General features: G+C 38.8%; 1 protein-coding gene across 1 annotated transcript; it reads left to right on the top strand.

The window, feature by feature from the left end:
- The first annotated feature begins 153 nt into the window (after positions 1–153).
- LOC135479729 (conserved oligomeric Golgi complex subunit 3-like) lies at positions 154–25,003 on the top strand. The gene is made up of 22 exons (XM_064759632.1): positions 154–330; positions 1,849–1,983; positions 2,500–2,561; positions 3,441–3,606; positions 4,388–4,462; positions 5,173–5,265; positions 6,478–6,606; positions 10,120–10,238; positions 10,854–10,980; positions 11,171–11,262; positions 11,666–11,771; positions 13,762–13,795; positions 14,201–14,361; positions 14,883–15,158; positions 15,867–15,956; positions 17,635–17,755; positions 19,671–19,706; positions 21,548–21,630; positions 22,011–22,145; positions 22,919–23,125; positions 23,494–23,592; positions 24,971–25,003. The coding sequence occupies exons 1-22, from the start codon at positions 154–156 to the stop codon at positions 25,001–25,003; spliced, it is 2,556 nt and encodes an 851-aa protein (XP_064615702.1).
- Positions 25,004–26,906: the final 1,903 nt, after the last annotated feature.

Genomic DNA, 26,906 nt, shown 5'->3' with positions numbered 1-26,906 from the left:
CTCTTTTTTAACTGATAAAAAAATCAAACAACCTATAGCAGGGTTGGCTGTGATTTTAAAAGAACAAAAATTTTGAAATATTTATTATCTGCACGATACTTTACCGAAAACATTCTGAGTTATGGTTTTGGAGGGATTGTATAGTTGGTATGGATGATGGCGGACACGTTGCAGGGACTGCCTAGTGGGGCGGTTAATCCTCGGGTTTTACGGGAAAGATTGGCCGCTTGGGATTCCAAAACACAACCAAAAGCCCCACTAACGGACGCCCAAAAAGATGTGTTCATCGATCTCAGTACTCAGGTGGCATCAAAGCCGCTGCCAATTGAGGTAATCTATGCACATGGAATTTTGACATTTCTATTCACAACAACAACAACATAACATTCCTACACATGCGGAAATTTTCATCGTTGAGGTGTTCTGTCAACAGTTCTAATATGTGCATGTAATATCTGTGTTAAATAACTGCACTAAAATTCTTGGTGGTACACAGATTAATGGAATCCATTTTGCTTTTGAGCTAACCTTTAATAATATATTCCTCACCTGGTCCGTCTAGACAGCCATGGTCACTTTTTTGCCCCCTGCCCTGGTTGACTACGCTTCACTGTTTTATGTATGTACTGGCGCTCGCATAGTCATGCATGACAGCCACTCACCACTAATTTTTATAATCCATCCTTTAGTGGTGAATGAGTCATCAGTGACCATCTGATGGCAGTACAAATATAAAAGAGCGAAGCGTAGTCATCCAAGGGATATTTGCTCCACTGAAGAATATTTCATTTATGACAGCCATGTTTATTGCTTTGTGAAACTAATGCAGTCTCAATATAGCTGCTAATCCTCCAGACATATGGCTGCATGTGAACAGTTTACACCACAGGCTAGCCAAGAAATCCGCTATGAACTCTTAATATTAGATAAGATCTAGTTCACAGCCGAGATGAGATCTGTAGGAAAATTCCTGCATGGGTACAGAGCCTTCCAATGAGGAAGTCTGAAGAACGAAAGCATGAGCTAAAAGCTATGTCTCATGTGCCAAAGTCTGGTGAATTACATTCACCAATGGCTTTGAGGTCTCCTGAACAGGTTTTATCTGATTTGTATGGCATATCTTATTGGTGATTTCATGATATCTCCATTTTGTGCCTTACTCAGAACTCTGAGCGTCTGGCACTTCATACTTCTACTTCACTCTGTAATGAGCTTTCAGATCAACATCATAGTCCGGCTATGCGTGTTGAGCTATTCTGTGGCTTGGAGTACTCAAATAAATGTTTGACATATTTTTAGATGATGTCAGTGTCTCCACATGATTTCTGAAGTATTGATTGATGTCAGTGAGGGAGACATGGGGTCATGCTTCTTACAGACCTTAGTTTTGAGTTTAGCTGAGATTTGCAGTCAGGTTTATGGTGGGGGTGGGGGGGGGGGCAAAACAACATGGGCTGGATTCAAACACATACAACCTCACTGGTCAAAACCATATTTTAGATGACCTAAAAATTCAACCACAAAAGAGCATTTTTGGAGGCAAATATATGTGATGGGATATTACTTCTGGTGCTAAAATTTACATTTTCCCAGTTAGATATCATCCTACCTTCCAAACACCTTTCAAAGCACCTTTCTAAAATCAGTAAAACTCTCAGAATCTGGGAAAATGAGCAGCTTAGTCATGGACAAAATTATAGATCGTTTAGGGTAATAATCGTGTCTGGCAAACGGTCAAAGTAGAAATCTAATGCAGCGTCCGTATACTCTTCTTGTACATTGCCAAATTCCTGGTATGCGAACACTACAAAATGTTACACTTTTTCACAGTTCTGTATTTTCTTTCAGTTGCCACTCGATGACACTCCCTGCCTTCCCACACGGCTAACTCCGCCCACCAGTCCTGTTGGAAAAGAATGGGTGGCAGGTTTTTTCAGCTACGGACCACAGGAGGAAAAAGCGAAAATAGAAAATGCTCAGCAGGTGGGTTTCACCCAGATACAGCAAGCGGTGTTTACATAGAGCTTTTAGGCAGCATCATTATGTCTGATGCAGAGTGTAAAATTTCATGTATTAATTATTAAGCTGAATCAGGACTTGAGGATTATCAACGATTCACACAGCTTTGGGCAAGATGAGATGGGAAAGCCCTGGCACAGAAATAAAAAAAAAAGCAAGAAAAAAGGATTTGATTTTACGATAGTTTGATTAAATACATGCTAAAGCGCAATGGTGCCATTAGCAAGATGAAAAGTGTCAAAAAAAAACAAAAAAAACAGTCAGGGGGCTCATTAGAAGGTGGTTGCCAGCTATCTGCAACCTGCTACTTCAGTAGAAAACTGAACAGGTAGTCACTTGCTCCTATTTTACTTCATTTAAATCTCTGTCAAGTAGCTGGCTACATTTCTAATGGACTGGCCTTCTGCTGGAAAAAGATAATAAAAGTGGTGTGAAGGGCACTCCTCCAGATGTAACAGCGGGGTAATGCTTTGATTTCAGTTTTTCTCCTGGTTCGCTGAGCTAGAGGATCAGATTCAGACAGAAGAAGAGTCTTCTTATAGGTGAGATTTTTTTATCCAAAGTTTGTCTTATGTAAAGTCACATCTGTGTCTTGCGATTTGTCATTAAATGTAATCGGGGGCCTCCATGGCTCAGTTGGTGAGCGCGCTAGCGCAGCGTAATGACCCAGGAGCCTCTCACCAATGCGGTCGCTATGAGTTCAAGTCCAGCTCATGAGGGCTTCCTCTCCGGTCGTACGTGGGAAGATTTGCCAGCAACCTGCGGATGGTCGTGGGTTTCCCCAGGGTTCTGCCTGGTTTCCACCCACCATAATGCTGGCCACCGTCGTATAAGTGAAATATTCTTGAGTACGGCGTAAAACACCAGTCAAATAAATAAATAAATCAAATGTAATCAGTCGAATGAAAATAGCTAACATTCTCTTTACCTTTTACTAAAATTGAATGACAGTTCTAACCTTTTTGACTTTTGTTGGTAAGACATATTCCAAGCACTGTGAACTGTACATTTAACTGGTACTTAATCTAAGCCACATACCTTGAATAAAACCTTGTAAATGCATGCTTAATTTAACCAAAATCAAACACAAACCTTCACTTTTCACATTGTACCTTCCCCCTACTGTTCAAACATTACAAAGAGAAATGTGCACATCTGAAAAGTGTATGCTTCGCGAAATCAGTCTCCAATTGGACAATTGTGGGTGCAAATTAGTTGACATACTATTGGGAATGGGGCAGAATTTCGAGTCCTGGAGCATGGGTAGATTGTGCTCTGATCACTCGTGGTAAATGAGGTCGAGCACTGAGGTACATCTATGTGGGAATTGTGACTGTGCATGTGACAGCAGTAATGGGTTATCCTTGTTACACGCATGTAAATGGTAATTCTGTTTGTCTGTCTGTCTGTGTGTATTGCAGTGGCTATACGGAGGAACTGGAGGCATACAGAGACAAGTGCAATGAAGTGTTGCAGGAGGTCTCTGATGCCCTGGAACATCTGAAACAGCTACAGGCAAACTATGTGTTCGTGTCAACGAAAACCAGCGCGCTGCATGAGGCCTGCGAGCACCTGTTAGCAGATCAGGTAACATTGAAAAACTCCCACACATAAGAAAATACGGAATCTCTGTTCGTTTATTTGAAAATCATGTGTAAATGTTTAAGAATTTGTATATTAAACGGTTTTGATTTATCTGATGTGAAAGAAGTGAATTTTACGGTAGGTTATTGCTTAAAGGCTTTTTGTTTAAAGCAAATAAATTTTAGGGGCCTCCGTGGCTGAGTTGGTTAGCACGCTAGCGCAGCTTAATGACCCAGGAGTCTCTCACCAATGTGGTTGCTGTTCAAGTCCAGCTCAGGCTGTCTTCCTCTCTGGCCGTATGTTGGAAAGGTTTGTCAGCAACCTGCGGAAGGCCGTGGGTTTCCACCAGGCGGTTTCCTCCCACCATAATGCTGGCCACCATTGTATAAGTGAAATACTCTTGAGTACGGTTAAGAACTTAAATCAAATAAATAAATAAATAAATTTCAAAACCTGCCTTGGACGGGGGACTGAACATTCCCCCTTGCTCTCACTATTAGGGAAATACCTTGGCAACAATATTGGAATGGTTGATAACACTTATGTGTACAATCGTAGAAGACCACTTCTATTCCACCAGACTGAGTATGGCGTGTATAAGCTGTGTTTCCAACAGATCTGCCAGTAATTTCAGTAATTTGCCAAGGGTTCAGGGTTTACTTCGGGGATTCAGATTTTTTTTTTACTATAGAAGTAAGATGGCATTGAAAAATAATCATCTAAATGAAAAAAATGAAGTAAAGAAAAATATTAAACTCATTTAACACGTTTCATAATTTTTCAGACTCAGTTGATGGATGTGGCCGAGAGCATCAGTAACAAACTGTCATATTTTAATGAGTTGGAGAGGATATCAAGTGTAAGTCAAGTTTAAAAACTATGTCAGGATATGCTATGCTAAAATTTGAATTTCTGTTCAAGTCCAGCTCATGCTGGCTTCCTTCCCGGCTGTATCTGGGAAGGTCTGCCAGCAACCTGTGGGGTGATCAGGGGTTTCCCCCCCGAACTCTGCCTGGTTTCCTCCCACCGTAATGCTGGCTGCCGTCTTGTAAGTGAACTATTCTGGAGTACGGTATAAGACACCAATGAAATAGATAATTTAAAATAAATTAAACTTGAGACTATGACAGAAATGACAGAAATGAGACACTGTCTTTATAAATGGACAAATTTTAATGAGCAGTAGAAGAATTTCCAAGGTAATGTTTTAAGTTTGCCTTTGTTCTGCTCTGGATGAAGTTAGTGGGATGGCATGGTACAGTGCTTTGCTTCATCTTTAAATCTGACAGCCATGTTACATATTCTTGAGTTGAGTATGGCATAAGATATCAATGAAACAGTAATCTTGAAGAAGAATTCTTTTGATCAGAGCACACCTTTAAGAAAATTAGACCAATTTTGGTTGATCACTTCTCTAATTAGAAGAGACAAAATATAATGGTAAATAATGGTATTAGTAAATATATCCACTATAAAACATATTTTTATATACATGCACTTGGAGGACAGTTCACTATGCTAGTGAACCTTGTGTATATTGTAATATTTTTGTGTCTTTTTTTTCTCCAGAAACTTGGTTCACCACAGTTGACGGTGACCAATGAGTCGTTCGTTCCCATGCTGTCCCGTTTAGATGAATGTGTTTTATATCTACAATCAAATGTAAGTACTGAAGTCGTGGTGTTTATAGCCATGCCAAATGTGAATCAATGAACCAGTGTGGCGGTCACGGAAATAACACTGTACAAAGATTTCCACTGTTTGTTCGCTTATAAATGCAAATATATCTTATCTTATTTGATTCACTTTTAAGAAAAAACAAGTCCAAATTTATCAGGAAAGTTTTGAACCTATTGTTGATAAGACGTGCCGTTCTATTTCTGTGGTGTTGTGTGACTCAAGGTTCTCCAGTTTCAAAGAAAGTGACATTGCACACATTGAGAAAACTGAAAGTGAAACCATGTGATAAGTTTTAACCAATCAGATGGGAGTTCCTTACATAACCATGAAAACATCAGGGGGCCTGTTTCACAAAGGGAATGTAGTTCACATAACTACCATAGTGACGTAATACATACAGTACTGGTTGCCATGGAAATGATGTGAAACGCTCTTGTATATCCCCTGCTATGTCACACAACCCCTTGTGGCATAGACTACAACAGCTGCCATATTGTGTTCCCAGCTTCTCTAACATGGCCTGTTGCATGGCCTTTAAAGGAGAAGAAAACTTAAAATTATGACACTATAGGCTGAAAAGAGCACATTTTTGTCTATCTGGTGATGCCTGCTGCATAGTTTTGTGATTTTCCCTCGCCATACATGTAAAGCCTGAAAACAGCAAAGCTGGCATAAATCGCTGAGTCCATCGCGTCCTCCATCTTTAACACCCTGTAGTTTATGCTGGGGGTGTGTTGCTTCTCAGCCAGTGAGAGTGGTTAAAACTGCTGGCTTGTTCGTGTGAACTCGGAACCTACGTCCAGCATTCCGGTGTCCCGATTGCCAAGCGAAAAACGAACTGTACTGTTCGCTACCTTCTGGGAAGAAGAATTCGACCGGAAATGTACAAGCTGCACTTCGGTGATTTCTGACGGCAATTCCCCTCCTAACACAGAAGACTTCATCACTAGTTCTTAGGCAAAATGGATTCGCCCACAGCGGATTTTGGCAATGACTTTATTTATAAATTATCAACTTGAGGTACTTGAGAATTTTTTATGGCATGTACCTGCAAGAAAATGCATACTCTTTTCAATGGTATTTGTTTGATATTTAAGTTTTCTTCTCCTTTAAGAATCGCACATCAAATTTCAACTTTGAAAACAATAAATTCTTTCTGTAGACATTACAATTAGTCTTCTTTTTTCTTTCCAGCCCCGTTTCAAAGAATCCAGTGTGTATTTAGCCAGATTCAAGCAGTGTTTGTCCAAAGCTCTTAATCTCATTAAAATCCATGTCGTCACAATTTTACAAAATGCCACGCAGCAGGTTACTCCCAAGAAGGTAAGTGCATGTGTCCCTGTTTTGAAATGTTTTAACTTCAGTACTTAATTCCTTAACCTTTTTGCACATGAAAGCGCAACTTTCAGTGCAATTTATGCGTATTTGTAAGTTGAATTTGGAAATAGAACTATGTTGGGCTTCACAGAAAGTGTAATTTTATCAGTCTGTATAGGCTAATGCCTTCAGAATATGCTTGAATAATCACCTTGTAAACATGTGAAGAAGGTCTGCCAACAAACTGGATAGTTGCGGGTTTTACCCTGGCTCTGTCCGGTTTCCTAGCCACCATTGTATAGTATGGCGTAAAACACCAATCAAATAAATCAGACATGTGAAAAGGTGTAGAAATTACAGTGTGAACATGCTTGATAATTTGACACAATCCCAAGAAGAATTTAATAACCAGATTATTGTACTCACTCACGAAAGGGCTGTCACCGTAATGTCGCCACAACTCAAGGTTCATACGTTCACCGCTTCCATTTTTTTCAACACAACGTTAAAAATTTTGCATTGACTATGGCTGGCATTATCTGGGTGCAGCTCTATCCAGATTGCTGGGACAAGAAGTCTGAATGATTTTTGCTTTTGTGTTCATATTGGGTGGTGGATCTCTGGACCCAGAAATGCAAAATAGTTAATAGATGCTTATCAGTCAGAATAATTCTTAAGAAAGAATTATTTTTGTATTTGATTAGCATTAAATAGCATACCCCCCAAATTTTCTCTTATTTCAGTGTGGGTCAGGCATCTTGAAAAAGGTTGAAGGTTTTGATTTCAAACATTAAAGATGACATTGTGACCGTGCATACAGAAGTATTATAACGTGCAGCCCAAAAATGATGTTTCTGAAAGCTTTGGGTTTGTGAATGAAAGAAATTTGTAAGAAGACTAAAACTTCACAAAGCTTGACCATGGTAAATTACCTAAAGTGTCGCCGTGGGACTCGGAGAGCGTATCCCAGGATTCATTGCGATGGTTGTGGTTGTTGCTCACTAAGCGCCAGGGGAGAACATCAGGGATGGACAGGGGATTATACTGACAGTTCAAGAATGTAATAAACAAGCTCATGCTTCACTGAGCAGTTTGTCTATGCTCCTGCCACCAACAGTTCATGTTTTCCTCAGTTTTAATCATAATAATTTTAGAACATGCAACAGGCTGATTGTTTTATTATCATTATTTTGCGATAAATGGGAATTTGGAAGAAAACTTTGAAGATTCAGCGTGACTACCCAGTACGCATCTGGAGTGTCATGTCAAATATCCGTTTTTAAACTGCAGGGCTCTCTGTATACAAAGCTGCAGCAGAATTTAGCACACCTCGAATCCATTACTGGCAAACTAGGCCTAGCAGCAGACGAGATGAAAATGTCAAATTGCAATCAAAGCGACACCTACACATGTGAGTTTGCATCGCTGCAGCTACACATTTCTTGTTCATTCTGGGGTAATTTGAAAGACTGTCAACTTTTGCCTGTATTTCATAAACATGAATACTTAATTTACTTAATATTTAATCAAGTTCTCTAAGATGAAATTTTAGTCGTACAGATTGGTTATATCTGTACCTATAGATACAAGACACTTACAGTCGCCCTGGGACTTGGAAAGCGTATCCCAGGATTCATTGCGTTGGTTGTGGTTGTTGCTTACTGAGTGACACAGGAGAACATCAGGGATGGTTAGGGGATTATACTGACAGTTCAAGAACGTAATAAACAAACTCATGCTTCACTGAGCAGTTTGTCTATGCTCCTACCACCAACAGTTCATGTTTTCTTCAATTTTAATCATAATAATTTTAGTACATACACTATGCAACAGGTTGATTGTTTGATTATCGTTATTTTGTGATAAATGGAAATTTGGGTGGAAACTGTGAAGATTAAGGGTGTCTTCCCAGTGCCTTTTAGCATGTGGAATGTCAAATATCTGTTTTTAAACTACCGGGCTGTCTATATACAAAGCTGTAGAAGAATTAAGCGTACTGCGAATCCATGCTTGCAGACTAGGCATACCAACATACGAGATGAAGATGTCAAATTGCGATCAAAGCGACGCTTACACATGTGCGTTTGCATCGCTGCAGCTAAACATTTCTTTTTCATTTTGGCGAACCTGCAAACGGTCGTGGGTTTTCCCGTAGCTGTGCCCAGTTTCCTCACACCATAATGCTGGCTGCCAGCATTGAAATATTCTCGAGTACAGCGTAAAACACCAATCAAATAAATAAATCATTCTGGCTTAATTTGTCAATTTCCGCCCATATTTCGTAAATATGAATACTTAATTTACTTAATATGTAATCAGTTCCCTTCAGATGAAATTTTAGTCATTTTATCTACATAAAGATACAAGCCACTTACTGTCACAGGACTCGAAATTTCCACGTGTCTACCCATCAATCACATGATTTTTGCTGGCGAAAGGCAAAGCAATAATTGTATCTGTCGCCGGCAACACATAAATCATGTCTGGGCAAAACTGTATACAGTAAATCATAAAACAGTTTGTTTACAAAGCCAGTGACGGTCTTTGTGAACTCCCAATGTGATATCAACTCAAACAAATCCTGTCTCCCAATATGCCAGATTCGCACACAGTGCTAACCGAAAAGGGGTAAAAGTAAATCATTGTAGTTTTCGGAAACCTCGCGTGGAGTTTGTTTTCTGTGTTTAAGGGAGGTTCCGGATATTAAAATGCGGGAAAACAACCTCTTCTGCAATAGGACAACAGTTCAAACTGTAAAGAAACAAAACGTGCGTGTAGATTGACACACTAAATTAGAATTACATGGACAAGGGAAACTGATCACATCTATATTTTTGATGAAATTCATTTTTAACTAAATACATTTTCACACAGTTTGCATAATGAGAGCTCTCAGCAGACAACTGTTCACCAGATAACAGTTTGGGGTGAGTTCCACATAGGCCTACCCCAAATTATCGGTTCGTCTGCAGTGTACATAGGGCATGTATGTTTCTTGTTTCATGTGGTCACACTTCCAGATACTGTTTGGAATTTAAAGGTTTGTAATTGACATCGCCTGTCTTAATACTTTCTTTGATTTCATTCATGGGTATATTTAAAGAGTCCTTACAGAAAAGTCCAGAAAGGTTAAAACCTTGCATGGAGACCTGCACACCTCACTATCAGTGACTTGACCCCCATCTGACCCCAGAGCTGCTAAGTGCCATGCAGGGTAATGAAACAGGAGGGCAGCTAATCACTCTCTTCTGTCATCTTGTCGCCAACTCAGATTGTACGAAACTAAACGACAGTAACTCACGTGCGAAACTTTAGTTCATTTACCATAGTATGGGAGCACAAACGTTTTCCTGAGATAAAATGGTTCTAGACATTTTTCTGGCCTTGGTTTTACAGGTGGAGCAAACAACAAGGATCTTGATGATACAATAACAATGCTTGTTACTGGCGTTGGAGATTGATTTCCTTTAGACAGTCCATGATGCATATGTATATTGTCCTTTTGAACTGTACTTTTAGGAAAGTGGTGGAAATGCTGAAAATGCCTTTACCTTATTTTATGGAAAATTCCGAGCCAACGCCCCTCGGGTGAAAGCTCTGATGGAGCAGATTGAACAACGGACAAATAAATCCCCTCAGTGAGTTGGAAACTGTTACATTTGCAACATCAGTGCAAAGATTTTTGTTCTACTTGCCAGCTCTAGTGTCTCATATAAATTATCCAATTGCAACACAATGACCTAGGATCCTCTCACCAATGCGGTTGCTGTGAGTTCAAGTCCAGCTCATGCTGGCTTCCTTTTTGGCCGTGGGTGGAAAAGTCTGTCAGAATTGGCTCGTGGGCTTTTTCCTGGGAACCACCTGGTTTCCTCCAACCATAATGCTGGCTGTCGTCAGCATATAAGTGAAATAGTCTTTAGTATAGTGCAAAACAAAAATCACATAAATATAATATAATACCAGATTATAGATTTTGGCCTAGTGGCTAGAGCGTTGCTTTTGCTACAAGATGTTAAAAACTGTATTAGACCTTAAAGTTAAGAAAAGGGTCATAAACCGTGGCTCGGACTTTTAGGTCAAATTCTGAGTACTGACATTTTGCCGCAAATAAGTCGTTAACTGTCTATGATGTACCTTCTGAAGAAACTTCTGTTACAAACTTATTACCAAGTCAGTTTGTCCTCCAAACTGAAGTGTTGTATTTAGGCCACAATATGGCTGACTTTAACTTTCTATTGTTGTTTTTTTCACAGATATGAGCAGCTACTAGCTGATTGTCACCAGTGTTACTTTACGCAACGCCAGACTTTGCTGGGACCCAGTGTCGCTAATGCTATTGCTGATCTGGCATCTAAACACGCGCGGGACCACTGTGCGCTGGTTAGTAACAGAATTTTTTTCTTTGTGTGGAAAATAGCATATTTTTTAAATAGCTCCAGTCAAGTTGACATTGTTCCAATTCTTCCATCGTTCCAATGTTTAAAAAGACAGATAATGTCTTTTGATGAACGGTTTTGATTTTTCTGCTGAAACTGTGTGCTGACATCAATCCATTGTGTTGTATATCCAGATGAGAAGCGGCTGTGCGTTTATGGTCCATGTCTGCGAAGACGAACATCAACTATTTTTCAACTTCTTTTCAAGATTTGCGCCAGAATTGGAGTAAGTAGCTGAAAGTTAACGCTTTAATTTTTCATTCATGCTGAGATGAAGAGAAAAGAACTGAAACTCAATCGTTTTCAGGGTCTTCGGAAGATCCGCATTAGATTTAGGTTGATGGATTCTCCACAGATTTGAAGGATGTTTATTTGTGCGTGGAGTTTATTCATTTTTCATTGCCATTGAGTTGCTGAAAAACATTTTGACAATTTATAAATGATATTCAAACAATTTTACATTCTACCAGGCATAAACAATTCCAAGGAATACCGAGCAAATAAATGAATAAATAAGGTTACCCTCCTCTTCAAATTCATAGTTCAGTTGATCAGACTTTTTCTTTGGGCATGAACTTGCCTTGGATTATATGAATTTGCAAATAATTTGTGTTTTGTCTTCTTGACAGTGAGATGCTGGAAAAATTGTGCAATAATTTATACGACGTGTTCAGGCCTCTTATTATACATATCAACCATCTGGAGACATTGGCGGAGCTCTGTAGTATTCTAAAGGTAGGGTTGTCACGGTGACTAACTCCTGTAATATTCAAAAAGGCAATATGGCTTCCTGTCCAGTTTTTATGTGGAAAGGTTGGTCGGCAACCTCCAGATGGTCGTGGTTTTCCACTGGGCTCTGCCTGAGATCTCCGGATTTTTCCTCTGGAGGCCTGAAGTGAACAAATGTTTTGCAGCACTTTTGATCCTTAGTGTGCTACTTGAGTCCCAAGAGAGACCAGGTGGAAATATTAAGCTGATATTAATAACCCAGGGGTAAGTGGGAAGATCTGCCAGGAACCTGCGGATGGCCGTGGGTTTCCCCTGGGCTCTGCCCGGTTTTCTTCCACTATAATGCTGACTGCCGTTGTATAAGTGAAAAATTCTTGAGTACGACATAAAACACCAATCAAATAAATAAATAAAAAACCCATGGAATGTAGCTAGCACCATAATTCAATAAAAATTTCAGTGAATGACAGTATTTAACCCCTATAAGTGAGGAGTCCTCAAAAACAAAATCCTTGGCAACTTTTGTAAAATTTTCCTGATGTGATGTGATCATATTTCTTATGTGACGCTGAATCAGGCAAATACTCTGTATGACGTTGAGGACGACAGTTATGGTTGACTGACATCATTCGTATTTTAGAGTATGACATCGTTGGTAGCCAAATGTCAGTGATGGGTTCCAAGAGCTCTTGCAAAATTTTTCTTACATGATGTCACACCAGGCAAAATTTGAAACAACAGAAAACTCGTTTCCATGTTATCCTCCCAAGCCCACAACAGCGGCTTTAATACAATGTGTTTTTGTACAATTTAATGAAGGAATTCCAACAATCTCGATCGGTATCATTTAATTTTGCTTTTATAATTAATAATAATATAATTTTATAATAATTTTTAATTCTATAAAGTAGATCACTGTATATCGGGTGGGCATAAAAAAAATGGGCTGTACTGTGACATTCAGTATCTCCGAAACTCTTTTACAACAGCTTTTAAAAATTTACACACTCAAAGGCCATTATGTCCTAAGTATACAGACCAGATTTCAATTTCATCCTTTAAGATTTCTGTTCATGAGACCAAAATCAAAAGTTGAAAAACATGAGTCAAAAACGCATGTTCCGGACATTTCAAAATGATGTTCTACCTTGTTTTACTTGAAAAGGTGATCAATTCCTTGTCCACCGCAAAGAAAACCATCTTGAATCAGCAAAACTTGTGCCTGTCTGGCAGAATGGTTTCTCTGACACTAGAGCCAGACAATTTTTCCAGACACGTGATTGACGAGTGTCACACAGGTGCAGCATGCGCTCTACTCATGACACCTGACAGGTGATGCAATTTGTGTCACCTGAATGTGCGTTTTTGAGGCTATGTTTTCATCTTAACCCTGTGTACAGACTACTCAAGCTAAGACCTTAATAATTGGTCAGTATGTTACCAACATCATGCCATTTGAATGTCTAAAGTTTGAAAGGGTTTGAACAAAGGATAGTGGAGCAATGCAGCAATAAAGTACGGCCCATTTTTTGTATGCCCACCCGATATATCGTAGCAGGTATTCATGACATGACCTCACCTGGGCAGGGCTCAGCAGTCGACAGGATAGGCAGAGGGTCCAACGTCAATGGATTTTTCGAAATCGAGCTAGTGAACATAATAGTTTTTCAAATGCAGTTTACAGACTAAAATAGCATAAATATTGTGTCTAGGGATCATTTAGTGTGAAAGTAAAGTCGTTGGAGATCTCCATTAAGCAGAAATGCGGTTAAACATGCACCGCCAGCTCTCAAAACCTATAATCTGCAGAGATGATGACAAGAAGTTTTAACCACACAGGAACCCGTTAACCGCTTTGCATCATTTCGTTGTCAAGGGGAATTGTGGGAAATTCAGATTTTTGAACACATATAATTTGTACTGGTATAATGTGTATTTTGTCGTGAGTATTTTATCTTTGTGTTCTGAAACATTTGTACTGTGCTTTGTTATGTAGGTGGAGATGATAGAGGAGCATGTCAAGAACAATAGTGAGTAAACAAAATTGACAAAGTCAGGGACAGTATTTAATCACGTCTTTAAACGTCTGTATATAATAATGATAATGAGGATGATGAAACAATAACAAAGATGAAAGACTTGTTTTTTTGAAGATGATAATTAACCATGACTGTGATGATGATCATGAGAATAAATCCATAACAAGTGTTTATTTCACTTTTTGGTATTCAGTATTTCTCTGTTTATAGTGCACATTTGTTTACAAGTTTTAATGAGAAACTTTGATTTTTTTTGGTAACAATTTATATACAGTGTTTACACACCTCAAAAATAGGAGTTCAAAACTGGCATGGTAAATATAAATATATGATAATTATGTATTAAAATTTCATGTGGACATTTTGTTGTTTCCTCCCCCTCCCCCCTCCTCACAGGTGATCAGCTGCGCGCATTTGAGTCGGTGTGTCTGCAGATGCTGATGGACGTACAGGAGAGGCTGGTGTACAGGACATACATCTACATCAGGAGTGACATCCTAAACTACGCCCCCGCCACAGGGGACCTGGCCTACCCAGAGAAACTAGAGATGATGGAGGTAGAGTGCATGGGGCGTAAGGCCCCTGAAGCAAATACTTTTATATGCATAACAAGTTTTTGTTGTAGATTTAATCTGTGTTATGAGAAATCTAATGTACTATATTAAGTTGAATTTAGACTTCTGAGGTTTTAGGAAATAGAGAAACAATACAGTTTTGTGAGGAGATTTCTCAGGCTTGGCATTCTACTACAATAGAGTAAATTTGTCTTTTTTGTTTTAAAATATTATGAAAACACTGAAGAAAAGCGGACTAAGCCAAACTGTCAGACCCAGCCACTTTAATAAGGTGACTCTTTGTATTTTTTTTAAATCAAAGTTTGATGCTCTTTTAGCTCAGCTAAAGTAATGTTCTTGTCTATCAGTTAAGCAATGAGCTTGAATACAGCTGTGACTCAGGTGAGTATTGATATCTGGTGATGGATGATTTTTCTCTGAATTACACAAAATGTGTCACTGAAGAAATACCATACTTTAGGTAAAATACAGTAGATGAATTCTAATCTTATTACCCTCTACAGAAAATAGCCGAAAGCTTGAGTAAGCCCAACAAGGGAAGTCACTCTAGGAATGCCTCTGCAGGCTCAGCTGCCAGTCTTGAGGTGGCCCAGATCACAGAGGGTGCGACTGATCCTCCTGCGCAGGAGAACGGAACCAAAACAGTGGAAAATGGAGTGGGGCCGTTTGCTGGTAGCCATAGCAACATGCCAATGTCTCCGGCCGACCTGCATGGGATGTGGTACCCGACTGTGAGAAGGACTTTGGTTTGTTTGTCCAAGCTGTATAGGTGTATTGATGTGAGTGAATTGTTCAGGCCTCTGGCCAGTTGTTCTAAAAAAGTGTCAAACTCTTTTTCTTTAAATTAGACCTTTCTACGTCCAGCTGAAAGGTGGCAAGAAAATGTTCGAAAAAATAAACTTCATGGCGATTAGTTCTTTGAAAGAAAAAATGCGAAACAAAGACAAGAGATGTTAGCATATAATATAACAGAACACTGATTGGCCCTTATGTTCATTGAAGAAAAATGAAAAGCAGAAAGTGTAAAAAAAAAAAGAGGTGTGAGAATTATTGTTTATTTTCTTTTTTTTTCTTTGTTATAAACAAATTAGACAATGCACATGTGACTTTTTTCTGTGTTTATGTTTCTTTTGTGGTATGAATCTAGTATTATAAGAGTTAAGCTTGGTATTTAAGTAAGTGTGGTCTAAAGTGCCACATTTAATTTTATTGTGCAAATGTGAGACTGTATGTCAAGGTATGTCATTAAAGTAAAAAAAATTTAAACAAACATTTATGTGGATTTTTAGTGTTTGTTGTTAGGACACGTAAATGCACTCACAGCCTGAGTAAATGTAAAGATCTTTAATTTATCAAGTTTTTTTTTTTATTTATTTTTTCAGTATCTTTCATTTTTGTTTCATAGACACAGAAAGACGTAAGTTCAATAGGGTTCAAAGATCGTAGTTTAAGTGATAAATGTTTTGTTTTCTAATCCTCATTTGCAGAAGACAACATTTCAGGGCCTTTCCCAAGAGACTTTGTCTATGTGTATTGATTCACTGAAAACTGCCAAAGCTGGAATCACGGCCAGAAAAGTGAGTAAATTTTTCACTGAATGTTTCTTTCCATGCAGTCTTTGTTGTCTTGTCGTTTGGCTAAAAACCTCTGAAAAGAATGGGCATCAGAACAGCTGGCACAGGGCTGGCACTTGTCGTCTTTTGTCTAAAGAACATGAGTGTAAACTGTGAACTGTCACACAAGAAAATGTTTGTTTTTTAAATGTCATAAAATTTTGGTTAGTACATATGGCACCATCACATCAGCTCCAGTGTCAAATCAGTTTGTCTTCTCAGTTTTTCTGCACCTGTAAACCTGACTGCTGTCTTTATAAGTGAAATACTCCTGGTGATGGTGTTCAAAACCAGTTGTGGCCTCACTGGCTTGGATGGTTAAAGCGCTACTTCTGTGTGACAATCTACCTCTGTGTGATAATCTGACGCTGGCTTGGATGGTTAAAGCACTACCTCTGTGTGACAACCTGGTGCTGGCTTGGGTGGTTAAAGCACTACCTCTGTGTGACAATCTGGTGCTGGCTTGGACGGTCAAAGCGCTACCTGTGTGTGACAGTCTGGTGCTGGCTTGGATGGTTAAAGTACTACCTCTGTGTGACAATCTGTCGCTGGCTTGGATGGTTAAAGCGCTACCTCTGTGTGACAATCTGGCGCTGGCTTGGATTGTTAAATTGCTAACTCTGTGTGACAGTCTGGTGCTGGCTTGGATGGTTAAAGCGCTACCTCTGTGTGACAACCTGGCGCTGGCTTGGATGGTTAAAGCGCTACTTCTGTGTGACAATCTGGCGCTGGCTTGGATGGTTAAAGTGCTACCTCTGCGTGACAATCTGTCGCTGGCTTGGATGGTTAAAGCGCTACCTCTGTGTGACAATCTGGTGCTGGCTTGGATGGTTAAAGTGCTACCTCTGTGTGACAACCTGGCGCTGGCTTGGATGGTTAAAGCACTACCTGTCTGTGACAATCTGGCGCTGGCTAGGATGGTTAAAGTGCTACCTCTGTGTGACAATATGTCGCTGGCTTGGATGGTTAAAGTGCTACCTCTGTGTGATAATCTGGCGCTGGCTTGGATTGTTAAAGGGCTACCTCTGTGTGACAATCTGTCGCTGGCTTGGATGGTTAAAGTGTTACCTCTGTGTGAAAATCCGGCGCTGGCTTGGATGGTTAAAGCGCTATGTGTGCTTGACAATCTGGTGCTGGCTTGGATGGTTAAAGCACTACCTCTGTGTGACAGCCTGGTGCTGGCTTGGATGGTTAAAGCACTACCTCTGTGTGACAATGTGGTGCTGGCTTGGATGGTTAAAGCGCTACCTCTGTGTATGACAATCTGGTGCTGGCTTGGATGGTTAAAGTCCTACCTGTCTGTGTGACAATCTGACCCTTGGCCAATGAGGTGTTGAATACAGCTGTCGGGCAGTGGGGAGGGGGGGAGATTTTGTGAAGCTTGATAGTTTTTTGTGGTAACTCCAGTTTTCACCAGCTATGAATCAGGCTTCAGTACTACACGTATAAGTGATACAGTCTTCAAAATCGTGGGAAAGACACGTAAACACGAGTTTGTATTTGATAACATGTAATTGTGGCTCTAAAACAGGATTTCACCTCACATGAATGTCATGCCCAATCTCAGGAGCACATCAATCAAATGAATAAATCAATCAATCAGTCAATCAGTTTGTGTGTTTCTCTTTTCCTTCCCCGGCAGACCACATTGGATGGCCAGCTGTTCCTGATCAAACACCTGTTGATTCTCCGTGAACAGATCGCACCTTTCCACGCAGATTTCAGCATTCGGGAAACCTCTTTAGACTTCAGCAAGTTCAGAGGTAATGTTAGGAAGTGTATAGTTGCGGTTTCTTCATCTACCCGTGAACCGTGGGAAATAATTGCCCCTAGACTTCCAGATATCAGGAGTTCAGAACTCCCTTGGTTCTTGTATATGTGGCATTGGTAATATTTTAATCAAGCTTGTACATTAAGATTACATACCTTGACAATCATGAAAGTACAAATCTGCAAAGTGCACGTTGTAAAATTTCAATCCACAAGATCTGCTATATTTTCACATGAGTATGTGAAAACTTTTAAAGTGATTTAGGGGCTATTTTAATTGGATTTTGAAAATAGTAGAATCACAGTATACACAAAAAGTGGAATGAAAAGTTTTGGTGTTTTGTACAGTTTTATGTCAGAAGTTTTGTACTCTAAGCAACTCTTAAGAGTTTTTCCTGATACACATCCCACCAATGACATATACATGCTTTTTCTCAGTTTAGCTTTTTGTTTTTTTTTTAAATAATATTGAACACTCTGTGTGGAAATACATGTACTTTCATTTTTTCTTTAAAAGATTTTCGTGGTTTTTTTTTCCATGGATATAAGTACATGTACTACTGTATATCAAATTTTTTAAATTGTAAACCATGGTGGACCTCATGGATTAGAATTGTAGTATCTGAACCATTGACTTCACACAGATATCTTATACTGTAATTTATAATTTATTTGAAGCTTTGCAAAGTGGTATGCACTGTTAGGATGCTTTAATACTTGGGACAGTTATCTCCCTTGTTAGAGGGTGCTTTAGCATTTGTTGTTGTTGTTTCAAAAAAATCTGGTTATGTTTTTATTTTGATGTCATTCAGGTTGTAGTTTCTAATTTATTGTGGTCACGATGTTTTTCTGATAAAACTAAGACTATTGTTTTTGAGACAAGATTATGAGGTACATGCGCATATGTGCTTGGTAGCTTACAGCTTGGTTGCTTCATGCACTTAGTGTATGTATCACACCTTATTCAGACTTACTTCCAACACTTAACTAATACTTATGATATTCGTTAATAATTGATGTTGTTTTTGGTTTACCTTAGGGTGAAGTTTATTGCTAACAGAATGACATTACTAAGGCATGCTTTGGTTCATGTTCTTCAGTGCCTTTTATCAAAGTTTAAGAAAGTGTCAGTGAAAAGTTGTAAATACATATAGTTGCACTAACATCTGTTCAACTTTGTATCACAGGAACATTTTTCAATGGAACCCACCAGTAACAAGAATGCTTAGCTTGCCAATACAAAGTACAGGCATACAATATGTCATACTTTGAGCAATAGCATTCAGTAACAGAAATGTTAAGGTAGATGTTAAGGGTGGTTACAAATTCATGACATTCATCTCTCTTTTTGTATTACAATCCAAGTTATGCTAAATATTTATATTAATTATTTGATTGGAGTTTTACGTCGTACTTAAGAATATTTCACTGATAATATGGTGGCTGCCATTATGGTAAAAGAAAACTGGGCAGAGCCCATGGAACAGGGCTGCCACCTACACGTTGTTGGCAGATGTTCTCATGTACAACTGGAAAGGAAGCCAACATAAGCTGGATTTGAACTCACAGCAGTCGCATTTATTTGTGAGAATTTTTTTTTACAATTACTAGGCCACGGAGGTATCTGTACTTCATGTGTTCAGCTGATGTTTTGTATTCGTGTGTTTCCTACAGGCTAGCTGTATGGTAGCTTGCTAACAAAGTTGACTGGTTTTGCGCAGGATATTTATAACCATCCGCATCATATGTTTGAAACAGGATGTCTTTAGTTTTAAATTTTTTTATTTTTTTTCTTTATTTTTTTTTTACAATTTCCAAGGTAGTATATCTACATGCACCATATTCTTTGGTGGCCGTCTCTTCAAAGAGCTCTGTTTTCTTTCTAACTGTTTTTATTTCCTTGTGCAGAATTGAGGGAACACGCTACATTATCTCACATGTGGGGTAAATACAGTTTTCTGTTCAGCACTTTCTTTGTCATCCTGGACAATCAGTGGTTGCTGTTGTTGTTACGTTATGTTAGATGTTTTGTCAGACAGTGGAAAGTGGTTATCATGTTCTAGTGACTCTGTTACAAAGACCATGAATGATTACATACTGGTAACTACTGTAACAACGTAACAGTCATGAGACCGGTTGTCATGGTAGTCGTGGTTGGCATGCTTGCCATGGTTGTCATGGTTGCCATGGTAGTCTTGGTTGGCAAGGTAGTCATGGTTGTCATGGTTGTCATGGTAATCATTGTTGTCATGTTTGTCATGGTAGTCATGGTTGTCATGGTAGTCATGGTAGTCATGGTACTCATGGTTGTCATGATACTCATGGTTGTGGTGGTAGTCATGGTAATTGTGGTTGTCATGGAAGTCAAGGTTCTCATGGTTGTCATGGTACTCATGGTTCTCATGGCAGTCATGGTTGTCATGGTTGTTGTGGTAGTCATGGTAATCGTGGTTGTCATGGTAGTCATGGTTCTCGTGGTAGTCATGATAGTCATGGTTGTCATGGTTGTAATGCTGCATGCGCTTCACATAACACATGTTCAGTGCCTGGATATTTTACCAGCAAGGGAATGTGCATGTAGTGTTGCATCAAACTAGTCATTAACTAACGCTGTAGTTCTGTGTATTAACTGGTGTTGTACAAAAGTCTCAAGTCAGTATCAGTGGGCCTGTGAATAAAACAGTTCCACCGCTCATAAACCTGATTGCCATTTGTATAATTGACAGATTCGTGTGAATGGCATTGAACGCTAACCAGATAAATAAATAAATACTAAAATAATAAACGTAATGTTGCATTTTCGAAAGTACAATTTTTACTTGTGCATTCTTGATTGAAAATATCAGTACATGTACCTTACAAATTATACTCAACTTCATATATAGTGTACACTTTAAAGAATTTAACATTGATCAAGTACTGGCATTTTTTCTTGGATGTATTTCTTCTGATTCACCTTACGAACTCTTTTCCACTTTTTGACATCAATAGCATTTTCATTTATCATAGTTCTAATCTAGTTTTACACGAACAAAGCACTTATCTTTTCTTGTTATGGTGTTACATGTAAAGATTCTGTTGTGCGAACTGACTGTACTTAAGCAAGCATGTCAAGCATGTTTTGTTAATGGGTGTGCAGTTGTAGGCAAGGCTTTTTGCTTTGGTTTATGTGTAAATGTCCATAGTGCAGTTTGTCAACTGGAGGTACTAGTAAATATGGTACTTCAGGTGTAACTGTGATAGCAGATTTGAATGGTGTCTACTGAGAGTACTGTTTGTCTTCTAGTTTTGATCATAATATTCACAAAAAGTCATGTTGTTAAAGCACTGAATAGAAAAACATCAGTTTGTATATACAAAATATGAATTATTTAGACATTTTCTTTTCTTCAAGAATTTCAAAACTGATTCTCTGAGCGTTTTTTTTTTAAGCCAAACCTATCCTCTCTTCCAGTTCACAACCACTTAAATACTGGTGTGCCTAAATTAATGCTGTATTTGCTTTGCATTTTGTACTTTTGCCATCCACTTTTGAGAAACAGCATGTATTGTGTTATAGTCTTGTTTACCTATTGAAGAGTTTGAAACATTTGAACAAAAGAATATCCTATGAAAATTCATGATGGTAAAACATTATGGTAATATAATTCAAGACTTGACATGCCCAAAGTAGTTTTTTTCACGCATAAATTTTTCCTTGTGTGTTTTGTGTTACGTTAGTCATTATGTTAACTGATCCTTAATTTGTCTCATGATGTGAAATTGTCTGCATGTTTATGTTACAGATGCAGCCTATGGCTTGTTTCAGAAGAAATCTCAACTTTTTGCCCTCAACAGTACGAATGCCTTACTACAACTCATTCTGGAGGTTTGTACCAAAAAACAAAACAGCACAAATGTTTTAAATGTAGAGTTATCTTTGATTTATTTTATGATTTCATTAGTGTGCAATGGTTCCCAGTACCGGGTAGTGGTGTACTAGCGGTTTCCTCGAGTACTAGTGGTTTCCTCAAGTACTAACGGTTTCCTCCAGTACTAGCAGTTTTCTCCAGTACTAGCAGTCTCCTCAAGTACTTGCAGTTTCCTCCATCCATAAGTCATCATATAAGCGAGAAATTCTTGATTATGATGTTAAACACGAATGAAGTAAATAAATTTCGAGATTGAAAGATGTCATAGTTGGAAACTTTTTTTTTATCTGATTGTTTTCATATGTAATTCCTAACTAAGCTTTTACCTCCTTTTCAGGGCACTCCACAGGTCACTGAAAACTTTGTGGATTCGAAAAAAGATGTGGATAATCAGCTGAAAAAGACATGCGAGGAATTTATCCACGATGTATCAGACCAGTGCTTGGGACCAATGAAAAACTTTCTCACAAGGGTAAGGAGATTATACACAGCTCACTATTCAAAAACTTGTAATTAAAGTATTCATCATTTAAATCCAATTTGGGGCTATAACTGAGCATTTTAACAAAAATGGTATGAGAAATAGGACTTTCAGGGATGGATCTGCCCTTTTTTGATTTTGAATATTCCGTCTAAAGGCGGATTTTTCTCTTTAGAATTTCTAAAGTCAAAAACTATTCTGTTTTGCTTTAAATCACAGAAAGGGCATTAGGGACAGATTTTGAATTACACCAAGTATGTCATTGTGGAATGTCCTGGTGGCCTATTCTTGTGATGGCCTATTCTCATGATGGCCTATTCTCATGATGGCCTATTCTCGTGATGGCCTATTCTCATGATGGCCTATTCTCATGATGGCCTATTCTAGTGATGGCCTATTCTCATTGAAACTGTTGGGTTAAACTAATAACAATTATACTGAATTTTTGTATTCGCTTGTGTGGACAAAATTCTACTTCATTTGTAGATTTTTCATCTTTAGTAATATTAGCCCTAAAGATTTGGAGCAGGCAAAGGTCATGAAATATTACTTTTGGTGCTTAAACTTAGGCGTACATTTTCCCACGAAGACACCCTATCTTCTGAATAAACCTTGATCTACCTTTCTGACAGAAACAGAACTCCCTGAGTCAGGAAAAACTCAACGTAACCTTGGTTGAGTAACTTTACCCGTGACAAAAAAATAGGTCGAATGCAGAAAGTATGTAAATCTGCAGTGTGATGGTTTTATTTTCTTGATTACAGGCTGATGTAATTGTCACAGTTAAGAAAGTGGAAGGGACACGGCAGCTCTCCCTGTCACGGCAACCTTTTGCAGCACCAGAGAAAGTACAAGATGTGGTTGCAGAAACATACAAAATCATCAAGACAAAAGTGCCAGTGATAAAACGTAGCATGGCCCTTTATCTAGCCAATCGAGACACAGAATCCATTCTTTTTAAACCAATCAAAGTAAGCCTGATATGGGTAAAGCAAGAGGGAGCATTTTTGAACTGTCTTTGAGCTGTAAAGAATAGATGTAGACTTAGATCAACAATTTTCATCATTTTAAACTGTAAATTTTACCAACCGTATTACTTATTTTGAATGGTAATGTGGACAGAGGAGGATAATATTTTGTTTTGATAATTACCCTAATTCCTCAACCTTAAATTTATCAGTCAGCACAGAATAATGCCTTCAGAATGTAGTTGAATAAACATCTTGCATGCAAAAAGGTTGAAAATTGACAGTTCAAATGTATTTACAATGAAAAGCTACATGTAGTAGTACTGTGCATGTTCAGGATGGTGTAAAACAAGAGTGTTCTCCCTTGCCAGGGCCATCTCCTGCAGACGTTTCAGCAGATGGGTCAGCTGTTGCAAGAGAACTACTCTGAGGAAGACAGGCAGATAGTGGGCTGTCCAACTCCAGAACAGGTATGCCATACATTCACCAGTGAGAAATTTTGAGATTTGATTTGATTCAGTTTCATTTGATTGTTGTTTAGAATAATTTCTTCAAGGTGTTTTCAGAGACACATGTAAGATAAGCTGATTCAGCATTTTAAGAACCTTGCGAGTTCACGCATGTTTAGACGAGACATGTGCGGGATCGTGCAAATCAGTGCAGCTAAAAGGTGCAATTGTATGATGGATGCTCACAGATGAAGATTGAATATATGACTCGCATAGAGTCCGGCTCAACGGCAATATTGGCAGCTACTGTAAAAGCAGGTCTTTTATTTGGAGTTTCAAGGTCCAACCTGAAATATCGATTTAGCTTATGACGGTCAGTAAACCACTGACCTGCGGCATGTTATTGATGAACATTAGTAATTGTAATGTAGAGATTTGCACATGTGAAATACAGTACCTCCAACATGACTCCATGGTGGGCCTGTGGTGGGCCCACCGTGGTCGGCTCTTGTTGTAGTGTATGTGTTTGATGGACATACAACCCGATCAGGATCATGTATCATCATGGGGGGATGATCCAAACATCATTTTACCACATTCTGTGTGCACGATTTTACAAATTCAACATAACAGACTTCAAATACCGGTGCGGTAGGCTCGAATTTTATGGGAAATTGTCGAGCAGGAAAAAATATTTCTGGTCAGTAACGTGAAGACACGACGGATTTGCCGTAAATGAGTTCGTAACAAACACACCATGAACACTGGCAAATTCTGATCAGGATGGCAGGATAGATATGCCCGTGATGGTACCATGATGGGAGGATGGCGTATGATGGCGTCAGGATGACAGGATAGATATGCCCGTGATGGTACCATGATGGGAGGATGGCGTATGATTGCGTCAGGATGGCAGGATAGATATGCCCGTGATGGTACCATGATGGGAGGATGGCGTATGATCGCGTCAGGATGGCAGGATAGATATGCCCGTGATGGTACCATGATGAGCATACGATTGCGTCAGGATTAGAGGGAGTCCATTCCACTTTGCGTATCGTGTGGCATAGCTCAGTTCCTACACGATGACCCACAATGGGTGTAGAATATTCATCTAGTATCTGATTGGACTGTACAGGTGGCTGCCCACATGCAAGGTCAAACCATTGAGAAGGCAAAGCAGTTTTTCAGAAAGAAAGCTTACATTCTATAACACCAAATATTCAATTCCACGGCATATTTAGCTCGCCTTGTTGTTGGAGTGAAAAAATTTTTTTTTTCAAAATACCTTTAACACAATAAAGACAAAGAAATGCAGCTTATTTAAAGAAAAAAAAATACCAGTCATTAAACTAGAATAAGCATTTTAATATCTTTGTTTTTCATTTTTAATTTACAGATGAATTTGCTGTTGGCGTCCAGTGGCAAGTGATGATCTTATGGGAACAAGGCAAATCCGGAGTTGAATGAAGCTGAGTTATCGCCCCTGAACCATCAAGCGTCATGCTTTGTGTCCATGTCACGGATAGTGCTATCTCTGGAGTTGATGACCACAATCTCCCTGAGATATAACTCAATGTCCATTGCTTCAACAGCATTACTATAGCTAGACTGTTCAAGTGTTATTCTAAGAGTCGAAAGAGAATTCACATTGTAACTACCACTGGAACACATGCTAAATACATGTTGCTATGGTAGTTACAATCAGTTTAGGCTTACAATCCTTTTGTGTCCACTTTCACAAAAGTTTGTCAAACTTACTGTATTTTGTATGCAAATTAGATTGCCTCAATTACAGTATCATAAATTACGGCGACGTGATTTACAAAAAATTCATTTCCAAAAGTTTGTGAAAGTGGGATCAGGGTATTGAGAAGCTTATGAGTCTTAGCCTTAGGATAGACTGCTTTAACTTTACAAATACTTTAGTGTTATGGCTGTGGATCTGATGCTAAATACTTGTTCTCACATTCCTTAACCTTTATGGTTACAAGGTGTTTACTGTTTACCAGTATACCGAAAATTTGAGGGAAATAATGGAAGTACTTTGAGCAACTTATCTTAGTTTTGCCTATACTACTGTGAAATATATTTAGCTATCACAGATGGTATTTGAGGGGGCTTTAAAGATATTCAAGAAAGTTCACTCATACAGTGGTGGTTTCTGGGTGGAGGAAGCCATCGCCCTTCATCATCTTGGATTTGCCGACATTCTTTAACCATTGAATGTTGGAGGCAGCCCATATGTTTAAGCCAGTGAGGTGGCACTAGTGTAAAGGAGGGCCTTTGTTGCATTGTTTTATCTGAAATTGATTGTAGTGGAACATCTACAATGTTACAGTGTATCAGTTCTTACTGTAACATCTAAATACTATTTTCAAAATTTATAGTGGAGAATGATGATACATTTTCAGTTTAAGCAATTCAGGGCTGAAGTTTCTGTATTTCTCCTTAAATAGATGAATAGTGCACAGATGAAAATGCCATACTTGGGATCGTGTGATTGTCTTTTTTTGTCAGTCTGTGTGACATTTGGTTGATGTATTTGCAACAGTTATCATTATGATTAGTCATAAGCATGGTCTTGGAAAATAGACTGCCTTGAGGTTGAATATTTATGAGTTTTGGCGGTATCACATTATTGTTGTGCATATCCTAGGGTTTGGGTCTTGACATAGGTCTGCATAACTGTGACTGTGTGACAACAAATGTCATCTAGTACCCAGTTCACACGGGCAAAGTTAAGCTGTTTGCCCGTGTAAATGCAGTGGGGGCATTTAATCTGGTTTATTTGCACCAGCTAGCGGCATAGCTCAGTTCCCACACGTACGCATTTGTGACATAGGCAGCCAATCTCAGTTTCCAGCACATAAATGTCTGGTTCCAAATGCATCAGTTTAACAGGTAAATTAATCACAAAATCCAATTTATTGCATCGATATCTGTTTATCCACTACAAGAAACAACATCGGAGCAATTGGCTGTCACATAGTTTTCTTGATGTGACAGCCAATTATCACGTAATGCTTTCAATGTTAGTGATTGGCCAAGTTCATAAGGGCCTCTACAACATGGCTAATCTGAGTGCCATATCCCAATGCTGAACTTCATCTTTTCGGCCTTCAAAACTTTACAGAATTTTTTACAAATTTTTCTGTGATAACTGTGTCCTATATCATTTTCTATGTATGTATAGTGGCAGACTTTATGTGCACTTTAAGCCTACAGCATGCAAAGCGACTTCATATTAATTTCAGATATATACAAGTCACGTTATTGAAGTTCTCTGGCATTAACATAACTGTTAAGTTAAAACGCTTCAGTCTCAAGAAAGA

The sequence above is a fragment of the Liolophura sinensis genome, chromosome 12, assembly GCF_032854445.1.
Source record: "Liolophura sinensis isolate JHLJ2023 chromosome 12, CUHK_Ljap_v2, whole genome shotgun sequence".
NCBI classification, from domain to species: domain Eukaryota; kingdom Metazoa; phylum Mollusca; class Polyplacophora; order Chitonida; family Chitonidae; genus Liolophura; species Liolophura sinensis.
Note: the sequence above shows the minus strand (reverse complement) of the source record. Positions and strands in the feature narration are given on the sequence as shown.

Bases quoted from the DNA above. Each gene is read 5' to 3' on its own strand.
- LOC135479729 (XM_064759632.1), top strand. From the start codon at position 154: ATGATGGCGGACACGTTGCAGGGACTGCCTAGTGGGGCGGTTAATCCT. The intron at 11,263-11,665 runs GTAAGTAGCTGA...TCTTCTTGACAG, and splicing joins AGATTTGCGCCAGAATTGGA to TGAGATGCTGGAAAAATTGT. The intron at 11,772-13,761 runs GTAGGGTTGTCA...TTTGTTATGTAG, and splicing joins AGCTCTGTAGTATTCTAAAG to GTGGAGATGATAGAGGAGCA.